A 25668-nucleotide genomic window follows, 5' to 3' on the forward strand; every position below is an offset into this window, starting at 1 on the left:
TATACCTTATGGGTATGTGGGCTAGATTATTGCGATGCATGCAGCGAACTTTAGTCTACTTAATCAAACAAAAGAGGTTTGTTTGTACTGCACAAATGCTGAGCTGACATATTTGAAGGTTCAACTGTATGTGAAAATTAAGAAAAAGGCAACTCTCTAAACTATTTGCCTAGGATCACACAATTTGAGACACGTTTACAGGTCATGTACATTACAGTTATGTCGGGTAGATTATTTAAGTTACTCAACCTGCAGGTCTAGTAAAATTTTTATGATTTTTCGAGCCCTGAAAAGAGCATTAGTCCCATATACTTTTGCCTCTGCAATACCAAATGGGGGGGATCCACTGGACTCACTGCACAGTGTACTTCATTTTAGTACACTATACAGAGAGCTAGCTTCCTAAATTGGTGGCAGCTGTGGGATCTGCGACTTTGCATTTGCTGATACCACTTGGTCAATAAATGGCTACACGAGTAAATCCCAAAATTGCCTTTGTTTAAAATTGCACTTTTTGAATTGGGTATTTTTCCAAATTCTAGAAAGTACTGTTAGGGCCCTCGTCAGGTAGCTGTAGCTTAACAATAAAAGTTTAAAAAATGTACTTTAGTTAGGACTGCAAAAAGGTCCCCACTTTAGTAAAATAAAGAATACCTCAGAGGACAGAGTTGTGGAGCTCAACGTCACCCCTTAGCTTCAGCTTTCCCACAAGCAGTTAAGGGCCCACGGTAAAGCATACAAAATAAAAATGGGTTCAAACCCTACCAGTGCAAGGCTCCAGGAGCTACTGGCAGAGCATGAGCAGGCCCATTCTGCAGATGAGGCCACTGACCTTGAGATCAGAGCAGTGCAGAAGAGGAAGAACTGGACCCTCCACCACTTAAAAGAGGGGAACCTGTACCACAAGTGTCTAGGACACATCCCCTTACTGAGGGGCACTCAGGTTCCTCAAGGTCCAGAGAGAGACTCTCTGAAGAGGAGATGATTTTAGAGAGATTAGTTAGGAGACTTGCCCTGAAAGACAGAATCCTACCAATAAAAAAAGAAAGAAGAGAACCCAAGGATGGTGGCGGCAATTTCATAACTAGGGACAGAGTAGAGCACTGAGTCCCTAAAATCCCCAAAGTGACTGTCCCCAATATGAGGAAGGGGATGATATCACCAAATGGTACACAGCCTATGAGAGGGCCTGTATAGCCAGAAAACTTGCTAAACAGCATTTGGGCTCTCCTCTGTGTGAACTGTTCTCAGGAAAGTGCAGAGATAGACTCTTGACACTAAATGAGACAGATGCAAGGTCCTATTACCTCAGGAAGGCTTTCCTGTTTGAAGACTTTGGGCTTACCCTTGAGAAGTACAGGATCATATGCAGGGAGAATCAAAAAACCCAGAGTCAGTTGTGGGTTGATTTTGTGAACTTCTCAGTGAAGACACTAGGTGGCTGGTTAGAAGGTAACTCATTTGCATGATTGGGATGGTGTTTACAATTTAGTAATGGAAGAGCATTTGTTGAGTAAGTGTATGCAGGAAAGCTACATCAATACCTGGTAGGCCTAGGTCCACTTTCTCCTTAAGAATAGGGGAAGAAGACAGACCACTGGGTGAAAACAAGGGTGACCAAGACTTCCACTGGTGAGGGGACCACAAAAAGACAGAGACCAAAAAGCCCCCACAAGGGAATGAGGGTAACTAAAACAAGGAGTCTTCTAAAGGCCACCTAAAACCTTCAAAGGAGGATGGGCCCTGGGACTCTTCCCAGCCCAAGGGTGGGTACAAGGGTAAAAACTGGGATCCCAGAAAGTATTTGTGCCAAACCTGCAAAACCAAAGGACACCAAACTGGAGATCTTAACTGTGCTAACAAAAAGAATGCCTCTAGGGCACCTGCAGTAAATGGAGTGGTAATTCGCCAGGTGGGATTCCAAGTAGGTCCTGACCATGTCAGTGAGACTACGGAGGCAACTTTAGTCTCAGAATGTGGTTTGGATGTAGCTGCCCTGGCTGTCTGGCCCAGTAATCTGGAGAGATACAGACTCATATAAATGGGATTCAAGTTGAAGCACTGAGAGGCACTGGTGCCAGTGTCACCATGGTGACTGAGCAACTTGTGTCCTCAGAAGAGTATCTGACTGGTGAGACATACACAGTCCTCAACGCTGATAATCAGGTTAAGGTGCATTCCATGGCAATGGTATCCTTAGATTGGGAGGTGGAGGGGTTCCTGGCCAAAAGAAGGTGGTATCTCCTAAAATCCCTGTGCAATGTCTGCAAGGAAATGATCTCGAGTCCATGCAGCTATGCTATGCTAGGTATCTCTGAATTGGACTGTGTAAAAACAGGAGCACAAAGTAGGGCCCAGGGTGAAAAAGTAGAGTTAGAGTCTGGAATAATGGCCCAACCTACCAAGAGGAAAGGCAAAAAGTTGGTTCCAATAACACACCAGAACAGGTCCCCTCTCCTCAGGGAGAAGACCTGACAGTCCCAGAGGGAACTGAGCCTCAGGAGCTTGGGCCTTACACAGCAGAGCTCATAGGACTAGGGGGACCCTCTGGGGAGGGTCTGTGCCAGGGACAGAGGACCTGTCCCATTCTTGAAGGCCTGAGACAGCTAGCTGCTGATCAGAAAAAGAGAGATATCAGTGACTCCACAGGACCTATTGGGGGAGGTACTCCTATTTACTGAGGCCACACGCCTGGTGCCACTAGGAGAGTGGTAGGGCCTCAGCAGTTCAGAGAGTTTCTCCTCACGTTGGCCCATGATATCCCCTTAGCTGGGCATCTTGGCCAGGCAAAAACATGGAGTAGGTTGGTAAACCACTTCCAGTGGCCAGGTATGTCCCAGAAGGTGAAGGAGTTTTGTAACTCCTGTGCCACACAAAGGCCCCTTAATTCCACCTCAAGTGGTTGGGTTGCCTTTGAAAGGGTAGGGATTGAAATTTTGTCGGTCCCCTTGACCCTCCATCGGCATCAAGGAACAGATTTATACTGGTTGTAGTGGATCATGCAACCAGGTCCCCTGAAGCAATTCCCCTCAGGACTACTAATACCCCTGCAGTAGCTAGGGCTCTCATTGGTGTATTCACCAGAGTGGGCTTTCCAAAAGAGGTGGTACCGGACAGAGGTGCTAACTTAATGTCTGACTACCTAAAACAAATGTGGGCTGTAGGAAGTTGGCTCTGTATATACTATCTCAAAGTGAGAGACAGTGCGCACAGAGTCCATGGGTTCTCCCTTAGAGCTAGGATAGTGGCAAAATTAGATAATTTTAATGCTCTATTTTGCGGTAGTGTGGTCGAGCAGTAGGCTTATAAGAGGGTAGTGCTAAGCATTTGTTGTACACACAGAGGCAATAAATGAGGAACACACACTCAAAGACTTAACTCCAGGCCAGTAGTTTTTATATAGAAAAATATGTTTTCTTAATTTATTTTAGAACCACAAGATTCAAGATTTGAAGTAAATACATAAAATGCAAGGCATTCCACACAGGTAAGTTAGGAACTTTGAATTAGAGCAGTAACATACACAGTTTTAGTTAAAATGTCAATAAGCTATTTTAAAAGTGGACAAATAGCAAAAATCAACAGTTCCTGGTGGAGGTAAGTAATGGTTAGTTTGTCAGGTAAGTAAGGCACTTACAAGTCTTAGTTCCTGGGCATAGGCAGCCCACCGTTGGGTGTTCAAGGCAACCCCAAAGTTACCGCACCAGCAACACAGGGCCGATCAGGTGCAGAGGTCAAAGGAGGGCCCAAAACACATAGGTGCCTATGGAAAACAGGGGTGCTCCAGTTCCAGTCTGCCAACAGGTAAGTACCTGCGTCTTTGGAGGGCAGACCAGGGGGGTTTTGTAGAGCACTGGGGGGGGCACAAGTAGGCACATGAAACACAACCTTAGCGGCAAAGGGGCGGCCGGGTGTAGTGTGCAAAGCAGGCATCGGGTTGTCAATAGGAATCAATGGAGGGACCCGGGGGTCACTCTACTGGTGCAGGCAGGGCAGAGCGGGGCTTCTCAGGCCAGCCACCGACTGGGCTAGGCAGAGGGTCGCCTGATGGTCACTCCTGCACTGGAGTTCGGTTCCTTCTGGTCCTGGGGGCTGCAGGTGCAGTGCTTGGTCCGTCCAGGCGTCGGGTTCCTTGTTTCAGGAAGTCGCAGTCAAGGGGAGCCTCTGGATTCTCTTTGCATGCGTCGCCGTGAGGGTCCAGAGGGGGTCATCTCGGGTTACTCACGAGATCGTAGTCGCCTGGGAGTCCTCCCTAGAGTGTTGGTTCTCCGGAGCTTGAGCCGGGGGCATTGGGTGAAGTCTCACGCTTCCGGGGGGGAAGAGTGAGTTCTTTAAAAGTTGCTTCTTTGTTGCAAAAATGTTGCTGTGGGTGAAAAGTGCCTCTGTTCTCGGACGTTTCTTGGTCCTTCGGTTTCAGGGCAGTCCTCTGAGGCTTCAGAGGTTGCTGGTCGCTGTTGGATGCGTCGCTGTGCAGGTGAGTCTTGTTAGTCTGGAGACAGGCCTGTAGGGCTGGGGCCAAAGCAGTTGTCATCTCCGTCGTCTCTGCAGGGCTTTCAGGTCAGCAGTCCTTCTTCTTGTTGTAGGTTGCAGGAATCTGATTTTCTGGGTTCTTGGTCGCCCCTAAATACTGAATTTATGGGGTGTGTTTAGGTCAGGAGGGCAGTAGCCAATGGCTCCTGTCCTGCAGGGTGGCTACACCCTCTTTGTGCCTCCTCCCTGAGGGGAGGGGGGCACATCCCTAATACTACTGGGGGAATCCTCAAATCTCAAGATGGAGTATTTCTAAAGGCAGGGGTCACCTCAGCTCAGGACACCTTCTGGGCTGTCCTGACTGGTGGGTGACTCCTCCTTGTTTTTCTCATTATCTCCTTCAGCCTTGCCGCCAAAAGTGGGGGCAGTGGCCGGAGGGGTGGGCATCTCCACTAGCTGGAATGCCCTGGGGTGCTGTAACAAAAGGCATGAGCCTTTGAGGCTCACAGCCAGGTGTTACAGATCCTGCAGGGGGAGGTGAGAAGCACCTCCACCCAGTGCAGGCTTTTGTTTCCGTCCTCAGAGAGCACAAAAGCTCTCACCCCAGGGGGGCAGAAACTCGTCTCAGTGGCAGCCTGGCACTGACCAGTCAGTCCTGCACTGAAGGATTGGGTAAACCTCTGTGTGCATTTTGTAATAAATCCAACACTCGCATCAGTGTGGGTTTATTATTCTGAGACGTTTGATACCAAACTTCCCAGTTTTCAGTGTAGCCATTATGGAGCTATGGAGTTCGTTTTGACAAACTCCCAGACCATATACTTACTATGGCCACACTGTACTTACAATGTCTAAGAATAGACTTAGACACTGTAGGGGCATATTGCTCATGCAGCTATGCCCTCACCTGTGGTATAGTGCACCCTGCCTTAGGGCTGTAAGGCCTGCTAGAGATGTGACTTACCTATGCCACAGGCAGTATTTTGTGGGCATGGCATCCTGAGGGAGATGCTATGTCGACTTTGCCTTTTTCTCCCCACCAACTCACACAATCTGTATTGGCAGTGTACATGAGTTAGGTGAGGGGTGTCCCTTAGGGCGGCACAACACTTAGGGACCTTTCTTGGTCACAGGGCCCTTGTTGATTCCCTGGGCTCTGAAAGTGCCAGAAAGCCACCTTAAGGTATGTGGTGGGTACTGGTCAACATGAGTGGTACAACTACATAACAGTTTCTCCAAACCTAGGCATGTTTGGTATCAAACATGTTGGAATCATACAACTACACAGATTCCAGTGCTTGTTGCATGATCCCATGGACTCTGGTGGTTCCTTAGAGGATGTGCCCTGTTCTGCCAGTGAAGACTACCGGGGTCCGGCTGCCAGTCTATGCTGCTGCTGACCCCAGACACTGTTCTGCCCTCCTGCTGATGAGCTTAACTCAAGCAGAGGAAGGCAGAACAAAGGATTTCCTACAAGGGAGAGGTGTGACCACCTCTCCCTTTGAAATAGGTGTCTCTGCGCTGGGTGGCCTCTGAGCGCCACCAGACTGCTTTGAAGGGCACATTTGGTGCCCTCTTTGCATAACCTGGTTTGCACCAGTTCAGGGACCCCCGGTTCCCACTCTGCTGCAAAACTGCACAAAGCACAGGGGAGCGACACCCCCCTGTCCACCTCCTCCCCTAGGGAGATGCACAGAGCTCTGCCAGGTAGCCAGTTAATTCTGCCATCTTGGAAACAAGGTGGGCAGAAGGACCTTGGAACATCTGACTCGTTAGGCCAGGTAAATGATGTCCCTGACCCCCTCAGATATGTGGGTCACTACAGAGAGTGACCACCCCCCTTTTAGGGTTACTTAAGGGCTCCTCAGACAGTGGGTCCTCAGATTTGTCAAGCAAGGCTCTTCAAGGAACTCTTTGCAAGACATCTTCTGCTCTTGGCCTCCGGAACCGCTTCTGGAACTGAAACATGACTGTATCTAGTTTGGGGGCTCCCACTGCAATATGGTTTATCCAGCTCCTGCAAGATTTCTGAAACATCCCTGCCTGTGCATCCTCCAGGGTCACCAGGACTCTGCCTACATCCAAGAAGCAAGAAGGAATCTTCCTTGGAGTGAACGAATCACTCCCCTGCATCCGAAGGCACCTCATAACGACAACAACTGGCTGGAGGATCCTGCTGTCCCACAGACAACAAAAAGGCTCTGCTCACAGGTGGTGGTTCTGTGGTCCTCTCTAGGTCCAACTTGTCTTCTGACCAACTTGGGAGACAGTGGACCCTTGCTGCAGCCATTGGAATGGAACCTCTTTGCACTGCAACTGTTGCTCTTGCCTAGGTTTGTTGGCACTTCCTCCAAGACATCTGTCAGCTCCTAGATGCCCCAGCCTCCAGCACTCTGGAACTTCAAATTCAGCTTCCACTCTGCAGCTCCTGAAACGTGGTATGCCTGTTTTGTTGTGCTGCTGAGGCCTCCCTGCGACTCCCTGTGCCTGCTGTCAGTTGGTCTCTCGTGGGGGCTCCTCTGACACCGGCTGGCTTTCCTTCCTGCTGAAGGCCCGCCCCTACTCCCCTCCAAGGGTTGAGTCACTAGGACCTTGCTGGTCCTATAAAACCTGCAATCTTCCTTGCATCAGCTATCAGCATTTGCCAAAGCTTGTTGGTGGTCCTGCTGGCCACTGACCCCCCCCCTGCAACCGACATGGAACAGCTTGTGTGCAATTCCAAAGATCTTCTGCATCCCCCCGAACTTTGCAGCTGGACTTTTTCCTTTACCTTCCTGCAGGAACTGCACCTCTAAGAGGATGGGCATTGCCTATCTGCACTGCCTGGACATCTGAGTTGTCTGGACACTGTCCCCTCCTTTTTCAGGTTCTTTGCGTTGGAAATCTACCTTTGTGTTCTACCGACCTGGTCCACAGGCCACAGCAGCAGCTGAACAAGGCTTTCATTGACATCAATGAGGGTTTCTGGCACCACTTCACCCCTATGCACCTGGGCTCCCTAGTGTAGGTACTCCAGTCTTCTGGGTATCCACAGGTGGGGGCACTCGCCAACCTTCTTTTTGGCAACTGGTTTCTTCAGGGTCCACTGGTAATGGTCCTGAATTTATACAAATCCAACCATGACGGTCCTGTGTTAGCCTATGGACACCCTGCTCGATAACAACTCTGCATCCGGGCACCTGTGGGATATCTAGTACTTACTTCTGGTATTTTCCTACTCCCCCAGCCCCTGGGATCCTAACACACTTACCTTGGTTGGGCACCTCCATTCTTCTACCACTTTCTTAGTATACGGTTTGGCCCCCAATAGGGTCCCATGTATTTCTATGCATTTCCTGGCTGTCACTATACGTATATTTTGTGAGGTTATATCTCCAAGTGAAGATATACCAATGTTAGTAACGCCTTAGTGTTGTAATAAAGAATACTTTATTTTTGCAACACCCGGTGGGGTTCTTTTTTGTGAACAGTTACTGACTGACTATTGTGGTATTGCAAGTGCTTTACACTCCTCCTAAATAAGCTTTAGCTGCTCACCAATGCTACCCCTAGAGAGTTTTTACTAGCTGGACACAAACACTAGCACGAAGGGTTGCCTTGACTTAGTATTAGTATAAGATGCCACACTCTAGGTGTACACCGTAATCTGAGCCTGCCTCCTTCAATATGTACATTCTGAAACAGTACTAATGTAATACAATATGGTGGCATCCCAAAAACGACAATCCCAGTCCCTGGTGAAATTGCTGCCAAAACACCAGAAGGTCCAATATGGAGTCGACCGAAGAGCAACAACATCTTAGCCTCCGGTGACACTGTTAAGAACTGGCAGGCACTCAGACCAGCAGTACGTAAATACAAAGAACGTGTAACTTGACAGCGCCTCCCTTGGTTCCGCCACCATCACCAGCATGCTTTCTGGACTAATGTGACTTTTTTGTCTACTCAGCTCCTCCTTTGAATACTCTGTCTTGCAGGTAAAAAAAAAAACATCGTTGCTCACAAATATGAAACGCATAGAGGGAGAGAGAATTATGCCTAAAAAAAAAGATGACTAGTGTGCAACTTCAAAGAGACTTACGATAGAATTAACCGAAAGCAACATTTATTCCGTCACCCGCATTGATTTTTAGTATACCCTCTTCTTCGTGAAACACACAAGTAAAAGAATGACGCGTGGGGCTCCCAGTGCACAAAGTACATTTAAATCTTACCCAAGATCACTGTAGGGCTGCAAGGAAAGTCTGCGCGTGCGCCCGTTACCAACCAATCAGCAGTTTAAACACTAATATAGCGTCAACGTTAGAAAGCGCACGAGACGAACGTCCGTATGGCAACCGTGATGGGTGTATAAAAACAGCAATAAAAGGGATACGACAAATGTACTGATAATAAATCATGCTTAAAAGAAACTGTGCGTTATGTTTTAAAATAAATTAACTAAACTCTGACTGCATCCAGTCATTGCATCCTCTGAAAGTAGAAAAAGAGCACCATGCGATCTCACAAAGAAAAACACTGTCCGGATGACACGTAGAGGTGGACAATTTCGCATAGAAGGTACGTTCCACCTGCAGGGTTGAAACGTGTATTAAGTGCTTTGGCTACAGGGAACGGTCGTCATAAAGCTTACCAACTTCCGTAGTTGCTGAGTTTTACTCCTAGGAGGGGTTCAGTGCACTAGGTCAACCCCTTGCTCACGCGCAGAAACAACGAGCGAAGATCGATGGGTAGTCCGTCTTCTTTGTCTAGATACCAGGCCCAGGGTAGTCGTGCTGGGAACAGTAACTAGAGCAGATGGCTTCGCAGCCCCCTCCCAAGCCGTGGGAGACCCGGCGGGGTCCGTCTGTCTCCAGCGCGTTTCAGTGAGTACCGTCACAACATCTCCTGCAGCCTGCCTGGAGAAGCTGACCCGCCGCTACTTTAGAAAATATAATCACCTCGTCCTCCGCAAACTATGACTTCAGTCTTCCCATTTTCTACAGCCATATCTATTTTGCTGCCCAAACGCCTCCCGGGCTATTTGTCCTTTCAGCTTTACTAGTAGGCATACACAGCCTTCCAGACACAAGTGCCCGATCTGTTGATTTATAGCCCATGGCAGCCTACGCATTAGTAAACATAACATGGACTTTTACTTAGTTGGCAATGTAGTATATTTGTTTTCTTTATTCTCAGATTTGCTGCATTGTTCAGAAGGGGTTAATCGAGCAATCTGCTTACCCACTGGGCTAGTATACGTACAACTGCCTCCAGCTATTTGGTCATTCTGATAAGGGAGAAACATTCATCGCTCCATAGTACACACTTCCTGTTCACTTCCAGCCTGAATCTGAAGGCGCACTAGCTCCTATAGAATATGCTTCCAGGCATAGTGTTTCGTCGATCAGTGATTTGGGGCCATAGGTATGAACACATTTTCCCATAGACACAGAATAGGCAAAACTGCTTGATACATCTGGCCCTTGGTCACGTCCACCTAGCATGTTCCTACCCTAGTTAGCCGAGTAGACGAGGCAAACAACGTGCGGAAAGTGTTCCATCGAAATCCTCATAAGAACTGGTATTCAGATGACTTTCCCCGTTCGATGAAGAGGGGGGTGGATAGGGCCCACTAGTATTAAGAGGTGGGCAAGCCTGCAAAGTTAGGGATCTGATCTTAAAAGCCTAACCAACAGCCTTGTCATCGCAACATTTATTATGTAAATTTCGCAACAGATGATATGGAAACATGTTATAAAACTTTAAAATTGATATATTCTTTCAAAATTTGTGTTTCAGTATAATACATTAGATTGAATAAGTGCATTGGTACTGAATGACATTTGTTGAAAATAATTGTTTTTTAACTTAAACTTAAAAATATTTGAGAATACTTCTGCTCTGTGATAATGTTGCCAGCGAATATATCAGCTTGTCATGGAAACTGATATGTTATTTTATGTGAAGCAAAATTACTTCCTATTCAACCATACATATATGACTTTTTTTGTAACACCCACCCTGGGCTAAATTACTCCACTGTGCTCTGCGACCTGCCGCTCTTGGACACATAGGCACTGTAAAGCAAAAATATTTGCCTAAGTGAAGGAACTGGGATATGATCCCTTGTTTCTTGGTTTCATATTGCACAATTTAGCCTCTTGTATATTGTAGTGCAGCATTGAATTAGTGCCTACTACCCTCTATGTGGGGCACAGAAGTGCTTGCCTTCACCAAAAGCGCGCTACACTATGTAGGGTGTGTGGTTAGAAAGATGTTTTTGTTTGGATCCTATTTGGGAAGTGTTTCCATGTTATACCTGATCACCACTGAGGTGCTTTTATCCTGTTACGGGATACAGCGTGTAGCACTGTGTTATATAATTAAGTGTAAAAGACAGACCTGCAGATTATGGTTTCCAACATGCTGGCAGCTTTGAACAGATCTGCAGGTCCCATTATAGTAAATCATATGATTTAGTGTGCTTAGCTGGTTACTGCACTGAGTTGTCCTATCTGGGATTTTGTGAATAGTTGTGGTCCTGAGCTGGTATAGTTGGAGGGAGAGGGAAGCGGAGAGATTTGTTAGGAGGAGCCTTTTCTATTATCATACCATGTCAGAGTATCTATGTGAGATGTAAAGAAGTTGTCAGATTGTATAGATATTTGGGACCTGCAGTCATTGGACTATGTTAAAGTGCTCCAAAATTGTTCAGTAATGTGTGATATCTCTTTAGTTATTCCATCCATGTTCATTTGGCTGTACAGTGCTGGTGATGGACAGCCCTCATAGCAGATATGTGTTATGTGAATTTATCATTTTTGCTTACGACTGCATATTATGGTTTTAATATTATTATCAGTCATAACTGTTAAAAAAAGGAAGTACATCATTATAATGCCATGGCGAGTCATAAGTCAGCCCTTCTTTGCCTGCCTGCCTAATGAAACCAGTTTGCTGGTTGAGTTGTTCAGAATTTGTGGGTTGCAACCTGAGGATTTCACTTGAGGGTGCAGCTGTTTTGGGCTCTGTCACTGGGTTACAGGTGTTGCAGTTATTTAGGAAATAGCCAAGTTTTCAACAGCCTTCAAATGTCTGCATGTTCCTGGGTGCTCCAAATGCTGGCTGATAGTGAGTTCCAGACCTTGGTGGCTTGTATTGAGAAAGGCACTGCCTCTTTAGAATTCCTTATTGTAAGGCGGTGCAAGCCTGGAGCACAGTGTTCTGTTTGGTTTGTACTGCTTGAATGTAACTTGTAAGTGCAGGGGTCCTTTTCCTTGGGAGGCTCTGTGGACAGTATCTCCTTCTTGCAGTTACCAACAGCTTCCAGATCATTCACCCACTAAATGAATACATTACATTACATGCAATCTGAAACAAATGTTTTTTTCAGAGAATATATCATGTTAAGTGAAAGGGAAGACATGGCACTTTTTATGGATCAAATCTGTTTATTGGTATTTAACATACAAAACAATACAAAGATCCGTATCAAAACCTCCAAATATTTCGACTATCGATATATCAAAAGTCCCAAATAATTCATATTTAAGGGCTATTTCACAAGATCACTGTTCTGCCGCTGGGAAGAACTACCACCCCTTGTCCGCCCCCGCTCACATGAAGATCGATGTAATCAAAGCACAACAGTCTGGATCTCTCAGAGCTAACCACACACTCTCCTTCACAATATTGTCCCGGCCCCTCTCCGGGCCCCACAAGGCCAGTCATTCCTCTAAGCCTCCTTTGTCAGCCCCAGGACCCTTAGATATGCTGGGCACGTCAGTTCAGTAAACTCTGTCGACAAGATCTGGAGAAACGGCCTCCACAGTGTACATATGTCACCCACCCTCTGTTTAGAAGCCAGAGTAAGCTTCTCCATCGCTAGAATGAACCACAGCTTCTGAAGCCAAGACACATACGTCGGTAACCTGTCCGAGCCCCATAAGGCGAGAATCGTCTGCAGCGCAGCATTGAGAGCTAAGGCCATCTGGCACCCCCTCAACGATCGAAGGGGAAAGGTGAGGGGATTGGGTCAACCCAACAATACATACGATGGAAATCTAGGAATCTCTGTCTGAAACACCTTATCTATGACATCTAAGATACTCGTCCAATATCTCTGTAACTTGGGGCAGTGCCAGAGAAGATGTACCAGTGTGCCCGTGTTACCGCACCCCCTCCAACAAAGGCCTGACTTAGCAGGATCCCACGCATGTATCCTTGCTGGGGTATAATACCAGTAGGAAGCCACCTTGTATGCAGTCTTTGTCCCCGCAGCATTATAGGCCGTATGATGTGTTCTATAATATATGTTGACCCAGTCCTCCTCCGTGAACTCCCTCCCCAACTCCTTCTCCCATCTCTGCTGTCCTTTAGACTTAGGCGGTCGCTCCACACCCTGCAGAAATCTATAAAGCTCCGATATCACCCGCTTATCATCCTTCTTTGTTAATATTCTTTTCTCAAACAGGTTAAACGGCCTATCTATCAAAGCCCTTTCGCCGGCATGAGGGCCCAGTGCCTTACTTGATAATACAACAGTCTATCCGCCTCGGTCAAGCCATACGTCTCCCGTATCTGATCGAAAGGAATCACCCCATTCTCATCAAAGAGACTCCCCACCCTCTTACAGCCCCCATCATAGCATCGCCGAAAACTCTCTACCAGCAGACCGGGCGCAAAGTCGGGGTTCTCACCAATCGGTGCCATAGGGGACTGAAACGTCGTCAACCCCAACCGGTGCACCACCACATCCCATATGCGGAACGTCGCTCCCGTGATCAGGGAGGAATAGAGCCCCTGCACCCTATGCCGGCGTCGGAGCCAAGGCTCCTTTCAAATGTGGGACCCAGCCACTGCCTGATCCATGAAGCTCCAGTGTTTCTCAGTGAGCGGCCGACTCCACTCCAAAAGAAAGCACAGCTGGGCGGCTTGAAAATACCGCAGAAGACAGGGAACAGCCAGTCCCCCCTCCCCTCTGGGGTGATACAGAACATTCCTCGGGAGCCGGGCCTGTCGTCCGTCCCAGATGAATTTCAGGACAGCGGACTGGAGGGTCGCAATCGTCCGGGACGGAGGAGTCAGAGGAAGTGCCTGGAACACATAGAGTATACGCGGCAACACGGTCATATGATGCTTTTTAATGCTGTCTTCCTTACTCAAAAAAAAAAAAAGAGCAATTCCAGATATTGTTTAGTATCTCAATTGAATCAATTAAACAAGTTAGCAAAAAAAAGCAGCCTCTGAGAGCCCACTGGGGACGCTCTTGATTACATGTCTTCATGAGACTTAAATGACATAGGTGACTTTTATTTACATGTTCTGCATTTTGCTTCATCGGAAAATCAAGTTTTAAATGTCCTCTGAGTTTAGCGATCAAACTGCAGTAATAGGGTATACAATGGGGCATAACGACTCTAGCCACTCTCTATGCAGTATCCTTATATGCAGACAATATTCTTCTATATGTTAGGGATGATCAATTGTGTCTGACCCCTGTAGCTCGCTTCCTGATTGTCTTTGCAGAGATTTCTGAACTGAAGGTCAACTGGTCCAAGTCCTGTATCTTCCCCTTCGCTCTGGCTATGCACTTCTGCTGGGACACCATTTGAACCCTCAGCTTCAAAGAGAAATGGTCAAGCTTTAGTATCTTGAGATTAATGGTTATCACTCGCCGGTACACCTCCAGGATGGTAACCTGAAAAGGGCTCTCTGGTCCCTAAGGGCTCAGTTCTCCTTTTGGTCGACACTGCCCCTATTGTCATGGGTTGGTTGCCTAGCATTGGTTAAGATGATAGTATTCCCAGGGCTTCTATATATTATTTTTTTCAATCTCCCTTTGTCGCTTCCCTGGTACTTCTTCAGAGAATTTGATGCAATGGGGGCATTTTCCTTTGGAACAAGGGCAGCTGTCAGGTCGCACTGTTTACTCTTAACCTTTCTGTAGAGGCTGGTGGCCTCAGGCTCCTAGACTCCGAACAGTACCATCTAGCGGCACAGCTCCAGTGGCCTGCTCGGTGACTGGCAGGCCACTCCCTTCTGAAATGGTTATTTCTTCGAGAGATCTGTATAAAGGACAGTTAAGCTCCATAGTGCTGTCTCTAAGATCCCCCTTGTCTGCTATCCCCTTATGTTATCCACTGCGTTGTACTGTCTCGGAGGCTCGCAAGCACTTTCTAAGCATTGGTTCCACTATGGCCGTACCATCCCTCTCACTGGCAACCGCAGACAGTATATCCCTGTCACACCTGGAAGTGTGTGTGGGGGGGGGGGGTGTGTTACTATTTCAGGCTTACTTTCACCCGGTGTGTTGTGAACACTCAAGGCCCTTGGAGCAGAGTTTGAGATCTCCCACATGCGTCCGGCGACTTCCTTACCTTTTGCACTAGCTAGGCAATCACTGAGAAGCCTGTTTCAGGTTCATGACTCAGAGCCTCCTGCTAATGCAGTGACTTAAGTACTGTAGACTTTGGGGAATAGTACTCACCTTGTTCGATGGCTTTACAAAGGACATCTCCAACATTGTAATCAAGCCAGAAGTTCCTTCCCGGAGAAGTGAGGCAGTGACATAGGTCGCCCATTGCACAATTCGTAGTGCCAAGAGATTTTATCATACCCACATAGAGTATCCTGTAGTTTGTGTTTTAAATATCTCCAGTTCATCATTCTTAATAGGATGTGTCATCCCACAGTTAAAGTGCCATGTTTACATCTTGCACTCAATCAGAATTATTTTTCTTCTAGTAGCCCACTATCAGCATTATTAGTGGTTTATATCATATCACATAACTGGCTTTTGTTTTGATGTGATAAACTCAGAGGCATTGATGCAACAGCAACTCTGGATATTGTGATAGTTACCTCTGTTGGGCAAGATGGAGGTAGCGTCTGATATTTCAACACATGCATTCCTTTGGTTAAAAAACTTTCTGTGGGATATCCCTGCATCAATTGGTGCAGAGTGTTAAAACATGCTTTATTGCAGCTAGTTTCGATTGGTCTTTCATTTCATGGTTTGTTTTCTTTGTATGTGCTAAATGTACCAGGCACCTGGATTACATAAGACATCACTAGCCTTTGAGAACAGTTAGCAAAGCAGTTTGAATGGTTCATTTGTTACGAATCTAGGTTTGTCTTGTCTTAACACACTTATTTTCTCCGTTCTCACTCAACTCACCATTGTGCGAGGGACTCCCCTCAAACTTTGCTTTCCTTATTGCTTTTTAAAAAGTATTTATAGGCACTTTACTTATTGCTTCATCTTATCTGGTAATGGGTAGAAAGCCTGAGTTGTTGGATAGCCTACTTTTGGTTTCTCCCAGCTGTTACCTCAAAAACTAAGTTGTAAATACGTAGAAAATGTTGCAATATTGGTTCTGGCAATTGTTATTAAAAGGGTTATTCATGAAGTTGATTTTCACTCATTACCTATTGTTTTCTGTTCCACTACTTTCGAGAATCTTTGTTTATAATACCGGTCTAGATCTATCCCCCCACAAAGCCCTCTATGAAACTTACTTGTGCCAGTCAAAGCTGCCATTCCTCATTTGCATTTACTAGCTGTTAAAGTTTTATCACAGGTAGCCTTGTTAGAAGTAGGAGGTTCCTTAATATCTAGCGTAATAGTCACATCAAAGGCAGCAATGCATTGTGAACTTTCTGCTCTGTTGATATCCAAACTGTGCTCGAATTATTCTCCTTTAGCTACAAAATCAAATTACTTGTTATGTGTTAAATTAATGGTTCCCTTATGGAGCACTATCAGCTTAGGATATTTCTGAAACGAGAGTACCTAATGTACAAACTGATAAAAGTGAGGAAAACTGAGCAATGTAACTGAGCCGGCCTTTATGATGATAATTAACAGAACACAAAGGGACTGGCCATTTAGGCCAACTCGTAAAACAGCAGGAGGTGGTACAATGATCGATTTACATGACTTGTTCTGGAAATTTAGTTTTTCATCTCATGGACATGATGGTCGTCCAAACCAATCTACACGATCCCTGGGTTTTGGTGCTAACTATAACTCTAATCTTAAAAAGGAGTGTGATGCTGTTCATTATATAAAAGCCAAAGTATATATAGCCAAGTAAATAATATTGTCTGGACTCCCAATGTAATCTCTAAACTCCAGGCTGATTTACACCTTGCAGATTACATGATTGACATACTCCTGGATAGTGATATCTTTGAAAATTATGGCAACATACCCACTTTGGAAAACTAAATAGAGATTGCCATCAGAAAAAAGTAATACAGAGAGACAATGTCACAGATGTCTAAATAAATGAATTTGATATTAGTATAAACCCATAATTAAGCACAAGATCCACCACATATGCTGAACAAGGGAAACAATGTGACCTTCAGTATGGGGCTATTCAAAGTAGTGAGACCAAATTATGTTATTCTATGCAAAAGTTTGTTTTTCTGGCAAGTAGTTGCACAACTCCCAGGCTCTTGTTGCAAAAGAAGACAATCCCCATCCCTGGTGATAAGTTAGTAAAGTACCTACATGATTTATAAGCAAGGCATTACGTTGCTGAAATTTAGGCCATTGAGTTGACCTACCTCCTATATGTTCTTCTTTGTCCCCTACAAGAAGAAAAATACCTAAAATGATTACAACAAACAAAGGCACAATGTCTTAATGCGTTACAAATAGTGGTTCCATAAGCAAACCCAGAGTACTGGGGCAAACTATTGGAAGCAGAATATGGAGATTGTATTAAATTAGTTTATGTGCTTGACTCTTGTAAAGGGGTATAATTCTTTAATAAAACAATAAAGGAGATGGGTTACTTCCCAAAGCAGCAGACATATTGCTGTTTTGGATGGAATTGGCACATTGTTTTGTTGGAATTGGCACATTGTATTTACTAAGTTGGATTGAGGTTAACATTTTTCCGCAAGAGCAAATTGGCTTCCAGAAACTTTCTTCCACTCTAGATAGTCTATCAGTTCTACAGCTAATCACGGAAAACTATGCACTAACAATGGGTCAATTTGTCTATAACACCTTTTATAGATAACAACTTTTGATAAAGTTGACATACATTCACTTTTGGAGAAATTGATACCCCTCAATAATCCCATAGAATTATTTAGAAATGTTTACAGAGACAGGGTAAACAGAAGCAATGCCCAGTGCTGCCTCACTTAGTAAGTGCTAGTTACCCTCTGGTACGTAGTTATTGTGAATATGTACTATAACCCAATCAAAAGTGCTTTAGGGGGTTGAATCCAACATATAAACCATTTCAAGGCAGTTTTTTCCTGATAAGAAAAAAGGTTTAGTCCTCATGATTTTCAAATGTCACTTCATATTAGGTGCCAGATGTAGCAAAGGTTTTTACCCATTCTGTGTCTATGGGAAAAAGTGTTCGTACATGGGGCCCTAGATCCAGTATTCCAGTTTACAAAAAAAGTCATTTCTCACGGAGGTTATTAATCACAACCACAGCGAATACGTGTTTAGTTGATCTGCAGCTTTTACAAGCCTGCCTGATAGTGAGCTCCCATATGATGTGTTTATTGTGGATTCCACATAGCATACATGAAGGGAAAGAGTGATAGAGATGGCTTCAACTTCTTCCTTTACGGAAGTGTCACTCACTGAACAGACCTAAGAAAGCATCACATCAGTGAAACACTTATTGGCTGTCCTGAATGTCCAACTGACCTGTGGTAAAGCATGTTTTATGACCGACAAATAGAAAAGAATATAAGGTGTGAACACCGTAGCCTAGTTATTCACACATAGCTCTGAGTCTGTTTAATACACACTCCTAAATGCAATGTGTAGGAAGGTAGCACATATCTGGCATAGTTACCCCCACTTTTTGCCTGGTGTCAGTATGTTCAGACTGTAGTACACTGGGATCCTGCTAACCAGGACCCCAGTGTCCGTGCTCTCTCCCCAAAATTTAGTTGTAAGGTAACATTTACACCTTACAATTGGCATAATTGTGCATCCATGTAAGTCCCTAATATATGGTACATGGGTACCCAGGGCATTGGTACACCATGTGTCCCCCATGGGCTGCAGCATGTATTGTGCCACCCACGAGGGCCCATGCAAACTGTGGCAACAGGCCTGCCATTGCAGCCTGTGTGAAATGATGCACACACCTTTCACTCCAGATATAAGGTTTACCTTATATCGTGATCACTGCACTTTGACCCTGTAAGTCACCCCTAAGGTAGGCCTTGTATCCCAAGGACACTTTAATACACAACTCAGTCACTCGAAAGCTGTGTTGTAGTTTGGCTAATAAAATTCTATGTGGGCTAATACCAAATATTCAAAAAAAGTTGACTTACCCAATATATATGTCTTTAAATTAGTGGATTTCGTGAATGTACAAGAATTTACAGAAACAGACCAGGAAATAGTACTCCTAGAAAATATTTGTGAACTGCATTTTAGCAAGAGCAAATATGCATGTGTAGATTTGCTCAAGCGAAAATCTGTTGAGCTTTTATTAGTTCACTTTCCTTCCAACCACATTTTTTCTCAACCCTGGAAGAACTTGTACTTCTGTCCTTGTCTGACGTAAATTTCCAACCTTTTATAAGTACATGAAAATATTAGAGAAGAGCTTGTGAAAATCTTTAATACATACAAGTTAGTCAGTTTGCACAGATTCTAAGGAATTCGAGCCCTTGAACTATTGCTTACTGCTTCCTCCAGCCCCAGTATGTAGAACTTTGGAAAGGTGGCAAAATAAGGAAATTGCTATAGTAGGACTTGAAATTGCTAGTATTCAAGCCCTACAATAATATTAGCCCTGGCATAATTAGGGAAGCTATTATCAGATCTCGTACATAATGAGATTGCTGCCATAATTTGTCGCCACACTACATGGCACCAAAGGAACAAGCAGATATTTTTCCAGGACAAGTAGATTTAAGAAGCAGCCTGTCCCATGGACAAGTAGATATTTTTTTTTAATTCCACACCCCTGTTAATGTAATGAATGGTAAACCAATGTCTTTGTGAATTAATTTACACTTCATACAATATAGAATAACAACATTAAACAAACAATAAAAGAGGCAGGAGGGCTAATAACTTGAACAAAGCACACCTAACACACATTTGCATGCAGTTTTAATCAAGCTGTAGGATATATCTGCAGTGTAGTATTTCCCCACTGTAAAAGTTCTATGGGATAAACATAACTGCTGAAGAGCGGTGAACCCCTGGATCCACCTCCCTCTATCAATGGCAGGCCGCATCTCCCTAATAAAAATGGTAGTACTGCCCGAATTCTTATATCTATGTTTAAATGTATCCATTCTGCTTACAAACTTCTTCTTTGACACCCTTCATGGATTGTTGCTGCCACTAGTATGAGTGGATAGATGCCCCGCATCCGATAGGAGGTTTTGGTCCTCCTGTACGAACACAGCGGATTTGAGGTACCACATTTCAAACTTAACTATCTTGCAGTGCAGTGCCAATTCTCTTATCACTGGTATCACCGCACACCTACCGTATGCCATCACTTTGCTGCTCCGACACCGCTGTGGATGATCCTCCCACAGGGAGTCCTCTTGGATCCCAAAGATATAAAGACACTGTTCACCACCAGCTGGGTGTGACGCAAATCTTGTCCATCTCCCGAGGGGCGAAATGCCTTATCCCCACGCAGCCGTTGGCAAATAACCCACTACTTCCTATCACACAAGAGGCGCTAGTCCAGCGTACAATGAGTGCCTTAAATCTCTGAACATTTGGTGATGTATTTCCAGATGGCCATTTATTCTCTCTCACGGAAGAAAACCACTTCTCCAATGCCGTGTACATGGACCACTTTGACTTCAAAGTGCTCTCCGTGCCTACTTTCCATCATACTCACTGGCCCCAGAGGATTCTAAACCTTTTACTCTGGTTATCACTGCAGACTCTGAGGCTAGGCTTATCTTCAAACTGTACCACATGCATTGATCTTATCCCCATGTCAGACCTGAAACTTGAGACAGCCTGGGGGTCAGATCTTGGGTGTCCACCCTCTGAGAAAAATTTGTTGGCATGCTGTGCCCAAACCCATTTAGTCTCCTACAACCACCAACACAAGCTTATACATTTTAAATTCCTCTGCAGAGCCTACAAAACACCCTCTGCATGGGCACACATAGACCCGGCCCATTCTTAACACTGCCCTAAACGTCATGGACATATGACTGATTTCCTTCACATAACCTGGACATGTAGCGGCATTACCCCATTCTGGACGGATGTTTGCCCTCCTTTCACAGAGGTTGGGTGTTGTGGTCCAGTCAGACCCGCTCCTTGCTCTACTGGGTTATGTGGGAGATGTCCCGAGGACTTCTAGACACTAGACTACCATTGCCCTGCTCTTGGCTAAATAGGAAATAGCACTTAAATGGGGCAGCAGATACCCATCCACAACTCGGACATGGTTGAAGAGCCTCATCTGCGATAACACCAGTGGACTTTACGCATCTATCCAACCACTACCATCCTAGTCTTAGGATATTTGGCAACTGCTGAGGGACTATTTACCCACCCTGGATGACTCACACCCCAGAATGTATCGCCTCTGAATCCTTTTGGTATATTCTCCACACATACCACTGCCCACAACATGCTCACACACGATCTGTAGGTCTGGTGTAGCTTTGTTTGCCTTCCTATTTGCTACCAAAAAATGATGTCTTGCTATGCTAGTCTTGACTTCCACATGTCTGTCAATAATGTCAATTGCTGCACTGTACGCTCCCATCATGTTGGGCTGTAATGTGATTATATGCTTGTACGGTATGAAACAATTAATAAAGTTGCTAAAAAAGCATAACTACTGAAAGCTGGCGCTAAATTTCCAGAATCAGTCATTTCAAGATGCACAGAATAATGCAGTTTCTAAGTGGATTGTGCCAGTGAAATTGATATTTCTCACTGATGCCTGTCCATTGACAATAACCCCTGTTTGAGAAGTGAAACCAAAACTCCACATCTTTCCTTTCATGAGCAGACTGCTGCTAAAGTCTAATACAACTCTACTCATGACAGCAGGCCCACAGCCTAATTCATAGTCTAACCCATGTGAGGACCTCTGTTGACAGTCAGTAGAGTTGCAGTCTATATGAAATGATGAGGGAGAAAATAGAAAACGAGCATTGGCAAAGCCAGCTTACCGATATTGCATTGAGTGCAAGCACTAATTACTGACATTTATTTTGTATTTGTCCAATTAAATACTTACTAGCATTTCATGGGCACGTTCAATGTGAATATTGGGACTGTTTAGGTAAACACATTTCTTCATTCAAGATTCAGTTTTGGCTTGAGTGGCACCAAAGAAGGAATGCTAATAATATTTGGATGATCTGTCTTATTTTAGAGGTCTGCTAAAATGTAACAGAAGAGGAGTGCTGCCTTTTTCACAGTTCATTATTCTGGGCCCAACATGTTTTGCAATGAAAAGAGCTAGAGATTAACTTCTGCAAGCATTGCTTTTGTTGCTGGACCCATGTCTTCTTTTTTTAAAAAACAGGTAACCTTTGGGGTGAAGATGGTTCCCATTCTCTCTCGAATTCCTTGACACGCGTTGTTTTACAGTAATTCTGCTAGATAGAGTATGCTTTGTGAAATCCTGTGTGATTGTCTGGCCAGGTACTGCGGTCTCTTCTGTTGTTGTTGTTGTTCCCCAATTAACCCCTTCGCTGCCAGGCCTTTTCCTCCTTTTGTGCCTTTTTTTGGCTATTTGGGGCAGTTTGCTCTTAGGCTCTCATAACTTGTTGTCCACATAGGCTACCCACACCAAATTTGCATCCTTTTTTTTCCAACATCCTAGGGTTTCTAAAGGTACCCAGAGTTTGTGAGCTCCTCTGGAAGAGACCAAGAAATTAGCCAACCTGCAGCAAAAATGTTGTTTAAAAAAAGGGGAGGGGGGGTGCTGCAGAAGAAAGCGTGTGGGTTTTCCCCTGAAAATGGCATCAACAAAGGGTTCACGGTGCTAAAATCACCATCTTCCCATCTTTCAGGAACAGGCAGACTTAAATCAGAAAACCAAATTTTTCAACACAATTTTGGCATTTTTCTGGGACCTACCCCATTTTTACTATTTTTGGTGCTTTTGGCCTCCTTCCAGTTAGTGACAGAAATGGGTGTGAAACCAATGATCGATCCCAGACAGCTGAAAAGTTTCTGAAAAGTAGACGAAATTCTGAATTTACCAAGGGGTCATTTGTGTAGATCCTACAAGGTTTTCCTACTGAAAGTAACAGCTAAAATAAAAATTGAAATTGAGGTAAAAAAAGAACCATTTCTGTCCACTTTTTCTTCTATGGCAGATTTTTAAAGCAATTTACCGCTATATCTGCTGGACTCTTCTGGTTGAGGGGATATATAGGGCTTGTAGGTTCATCAAGAACCCTAGGTACCCAGAGCCAATAAAGGAGCTGCACCTTGCAATGGGTTTTTTTTTTATACCGGGTATACAGCAATTCATTTGCTGAAATGTAAAGAGTGAAAAATAGGTATCAAGGAAACCTTTGTATTTCCAAAATGGGCACAAGATAAGGTGTTGAGAAGCAGTGGTTATTTGCACTAGCATGTGAATTACAGGGCATTTCTCAAATAGACATATTTTTTACACGTTGCCTTACATTTAGAAGGAAAAAATGTAGAGAAAGACAAGGGGCAGTAACACCTGTTCTTTTATTCTGTGTTTCCCGATAGAAATGGTACCTCACTTGTATGGGTAGGCCGAATGCCTGCAACAGGAAATGCAACATGGACACATCACACCTTTACATTGAAATCTGACGTGTTTTTTGGAAAGTGCCTAGCTGCGGAGTTTGGCCTCTAGCTCAGCCGGCACCTAGGGAAACCTACCAAACTTGTGCATTTTTGAAAACTAGACACCTAGAGGAATCCAGCATGGGCTGACTTGTGGTGCTCTCACCAGGTTCTGTTACCCAGATTCCTTTGCAAACCTCAAGATTTGGGAAAAAACAAAACACTTTTTCCTCACATTTCGGTGCTAGAAAGTTCTGAAATCTGAGAGGACCCACAAATTTCCTTCCACCCAGCAATCCCCCAAGTCTCCGATTAAAAAATGGTACCTCACTTGTGTGGGTAGGCCTAGTGCCCGCGACAGGAAATTCCCCAAAACACAACATGGACATATCACATTCTCCCAAACAAAACGGACCTGTTTTTTGCACAGTGCCTAGCTGTAGATTTTGGCCTCTAGCTCATCCGACACCTAGGAAAACCTAGCAAACCTGGACATTTCGGAAAACTAGACACCTAGGGGAACCCAGGATGGGGTAACTTGTGGCGCTCGCACCCGGTTCTGTTACCGAGAATCCTTTGCAAATCTCAAAATTTGGCAAAAGAACTTTTTTTCCTCACACTTCGGTGATAGAAAGTTCTCCCCCACCTCTCCCAATAAAAATGGTACCTCACTTGTGTGGTTAGGCCTAGTGCCCGCGATAGAAAATGTCCCAAAACACTATGTGGACACATCAAAATGATCAATTACAAAACTACCTTCGCGGGGGGCAACTGCATTTTAGGTCCTGGGCTCAGCAGCCATACAGGGAAACCTACCAAAACCAGACATTTCTGAAAACTAGACACCCAAGGGAGTCCAGGGAGGTGTGACTTGCCTGGATCCCACAGTGTTTTCTTACCCAGAATCCTCACCAAACCTCAAATTTCCCCTCAGTCCCCCGGTAAAGATTATACCTCACTTGTGTAGATGGGCCAAGTTCCCGTGACAGGGAAGAGCCAAAAACATGTCAAAATTGAGGGGGAACCAAACTGGGTCCAAAAGGGCAGTTTGAAAAAAAAACATAGGCTGACAAGTGGGGCAGACTTTTTATCGGTATAGATGAGACAATGCTGGGTGGTGGGAACTTTGTGGATTCCTGCAGATTCCAGAAGGGGTCATCACAAAAACGTGGGGAAAATGTGTGATTTCCAGCAAAGTTGGAGGTTTGCAGGGCATTGTGGGTAAAACAATGGTGTAGATCTTGTGGCTTTTTCTACATGGCAGCGTCTAAAGTCCAAGAATTGCAGCCCTCACCATGCCAAGTGGGACGATTTTGAGAGTTAGCCAAGCTCTCATGTCTCAAATGTAAACACAAAGACCCAAAATAATCAAATGCCCTCTTGCTTGCTGTGGGATAAGATGTTTTAGTGTGCGGGAGAAGAGCTGGAAAACTGTTATCACCTTCAGTTGGGGTGGGGACATAACCTTGCCCATACTGGTTGGTAGCCACCACCCCACTATTTTTTTTTTTTTAATTCCCTGGCATCTAGTAGGCTTTCTGACCATTCCTCCCCATGGTGTGGTGTGGAGTGGGTCGGGGGCAATTGCCCCATCTGCCCACTGGTAGGCATAACAACTTTGGCCCCATTTATTTGGGGGGGGGGGTGGATGGATATACCCCCACCCTCTTATTTTCAAAATAAGACCTCTGATGAGGTAAGCGCGCTGATGTCATCAGACTCCATGGGGGTTGGGGGTGGCAGGGTGAAAGGGGGAGCGATTCCCCTTCCATCCCTCCCAGGGGAGGGGGGGTGCGAGGCCTCCAGGGGGAGCACTAGCACTTCCCCCAAGGGCCCCTACCTGGACGTAACGGTTATGTCCTGGGCACCTGAGCAGTGTTGCCCAGGATGTAACTGTTACGTCCAGGGCACCCTAGGAGTTAATAATTTGATTCAGTTTAGGAGCTTGTGGCTGACTGCATTCTATTATTCTATACAGTATCCAAACAGTTCCTCAAAATGCCATATACTATTGGCCAAGATTACGGGTTCAGTGTGCTTTATAATGTGCTATTTTCATACTGATGACACTCATGGCGGCTATTGTGCAGCCGGAGCTTGGGTTTCTGACGGTCAAGGTATGTTACTTGGGTATAATGTACCACAGAGAAATAGACGCTATTATAAAAGCAAATAACGGGGAGTGTATATCCACAACCCATCATCCCTCAACCCTACACTCTACAACGCATATATGACCCAGCTGGCCAACATTGTCAGATCCCATCTCAAAATAATTTTCTATGCAGACGATGCCTAACTCATCCTCTTCTTCACTGACGACCCATCCACCACCAGAACCACTTCCACTGATGCATGACAGCCGTCACTAACTGGATGAAGAATAACTGCCTGCAGCTGAACACAGATATAGGAAAGAAACCTCTTTATTGACTGTGTTC

At 45.0% G+C, this 25668-nt stretch overlaps 2 protein-coding genes across 6 annotated transcripts in view; one reads left to right on the plus strand and one right to left on the minus strand.

Annotated features, from left to right (window-relative positions):
• The window catches only part of PUS10 (pseudouridine synthase 10), a 322578-nt gene extending 313408 nt beyond the window's left edge, over nt 1-9170 (minus strand). Inside the window, exon 1 of one of the 5 annotated variants that reach the window (XM_069234384.1) lies at nt 9104-9170. The gene's annotated coding sequence lies outside the window, so the exon portion shown is untranslated. The other 4 variants (XM_069234385.1, XM_069234383.1, XM_069234381.1 and 1 more) reach the window with 4 other exon arrangements.
• A 4-nt stretch (nt 9171-9174) lies between these two features.
• The window catches only part of PEX13 (peroxisomal biogenesis factor 13), a 108435-nt gene continuing 91941 nt past the window's right edge, over nt 9175-25668 (plus strand). Inside the window, exon 1 of the mRNA XM_069234386.1 lies at nt 9175-9335. Coding sequence (XP_069090487.1) covers nt 9268-9335 — 68 coding nt within the window. The 5' untranslated portion in view covers nt 9175-9267. The remainder of the gene's footprint in view (nt 9336-25668) is intronic.

Source organism: Pleurodeles waltl, chromosome 5, assembly GCF_031143425.1.
Source record: "Pleurodeles waltl isolate 20211129_DDA chromosome 5, aPleWal1.hap1.20221129, whole genome shotgun sequence".
Lineage (NCBI taxonomy): Eukaryota > Metazoa > Chordata > Amphibia > Caudata > Salamandridae > Pleurodeles > Pleurodeles waltl.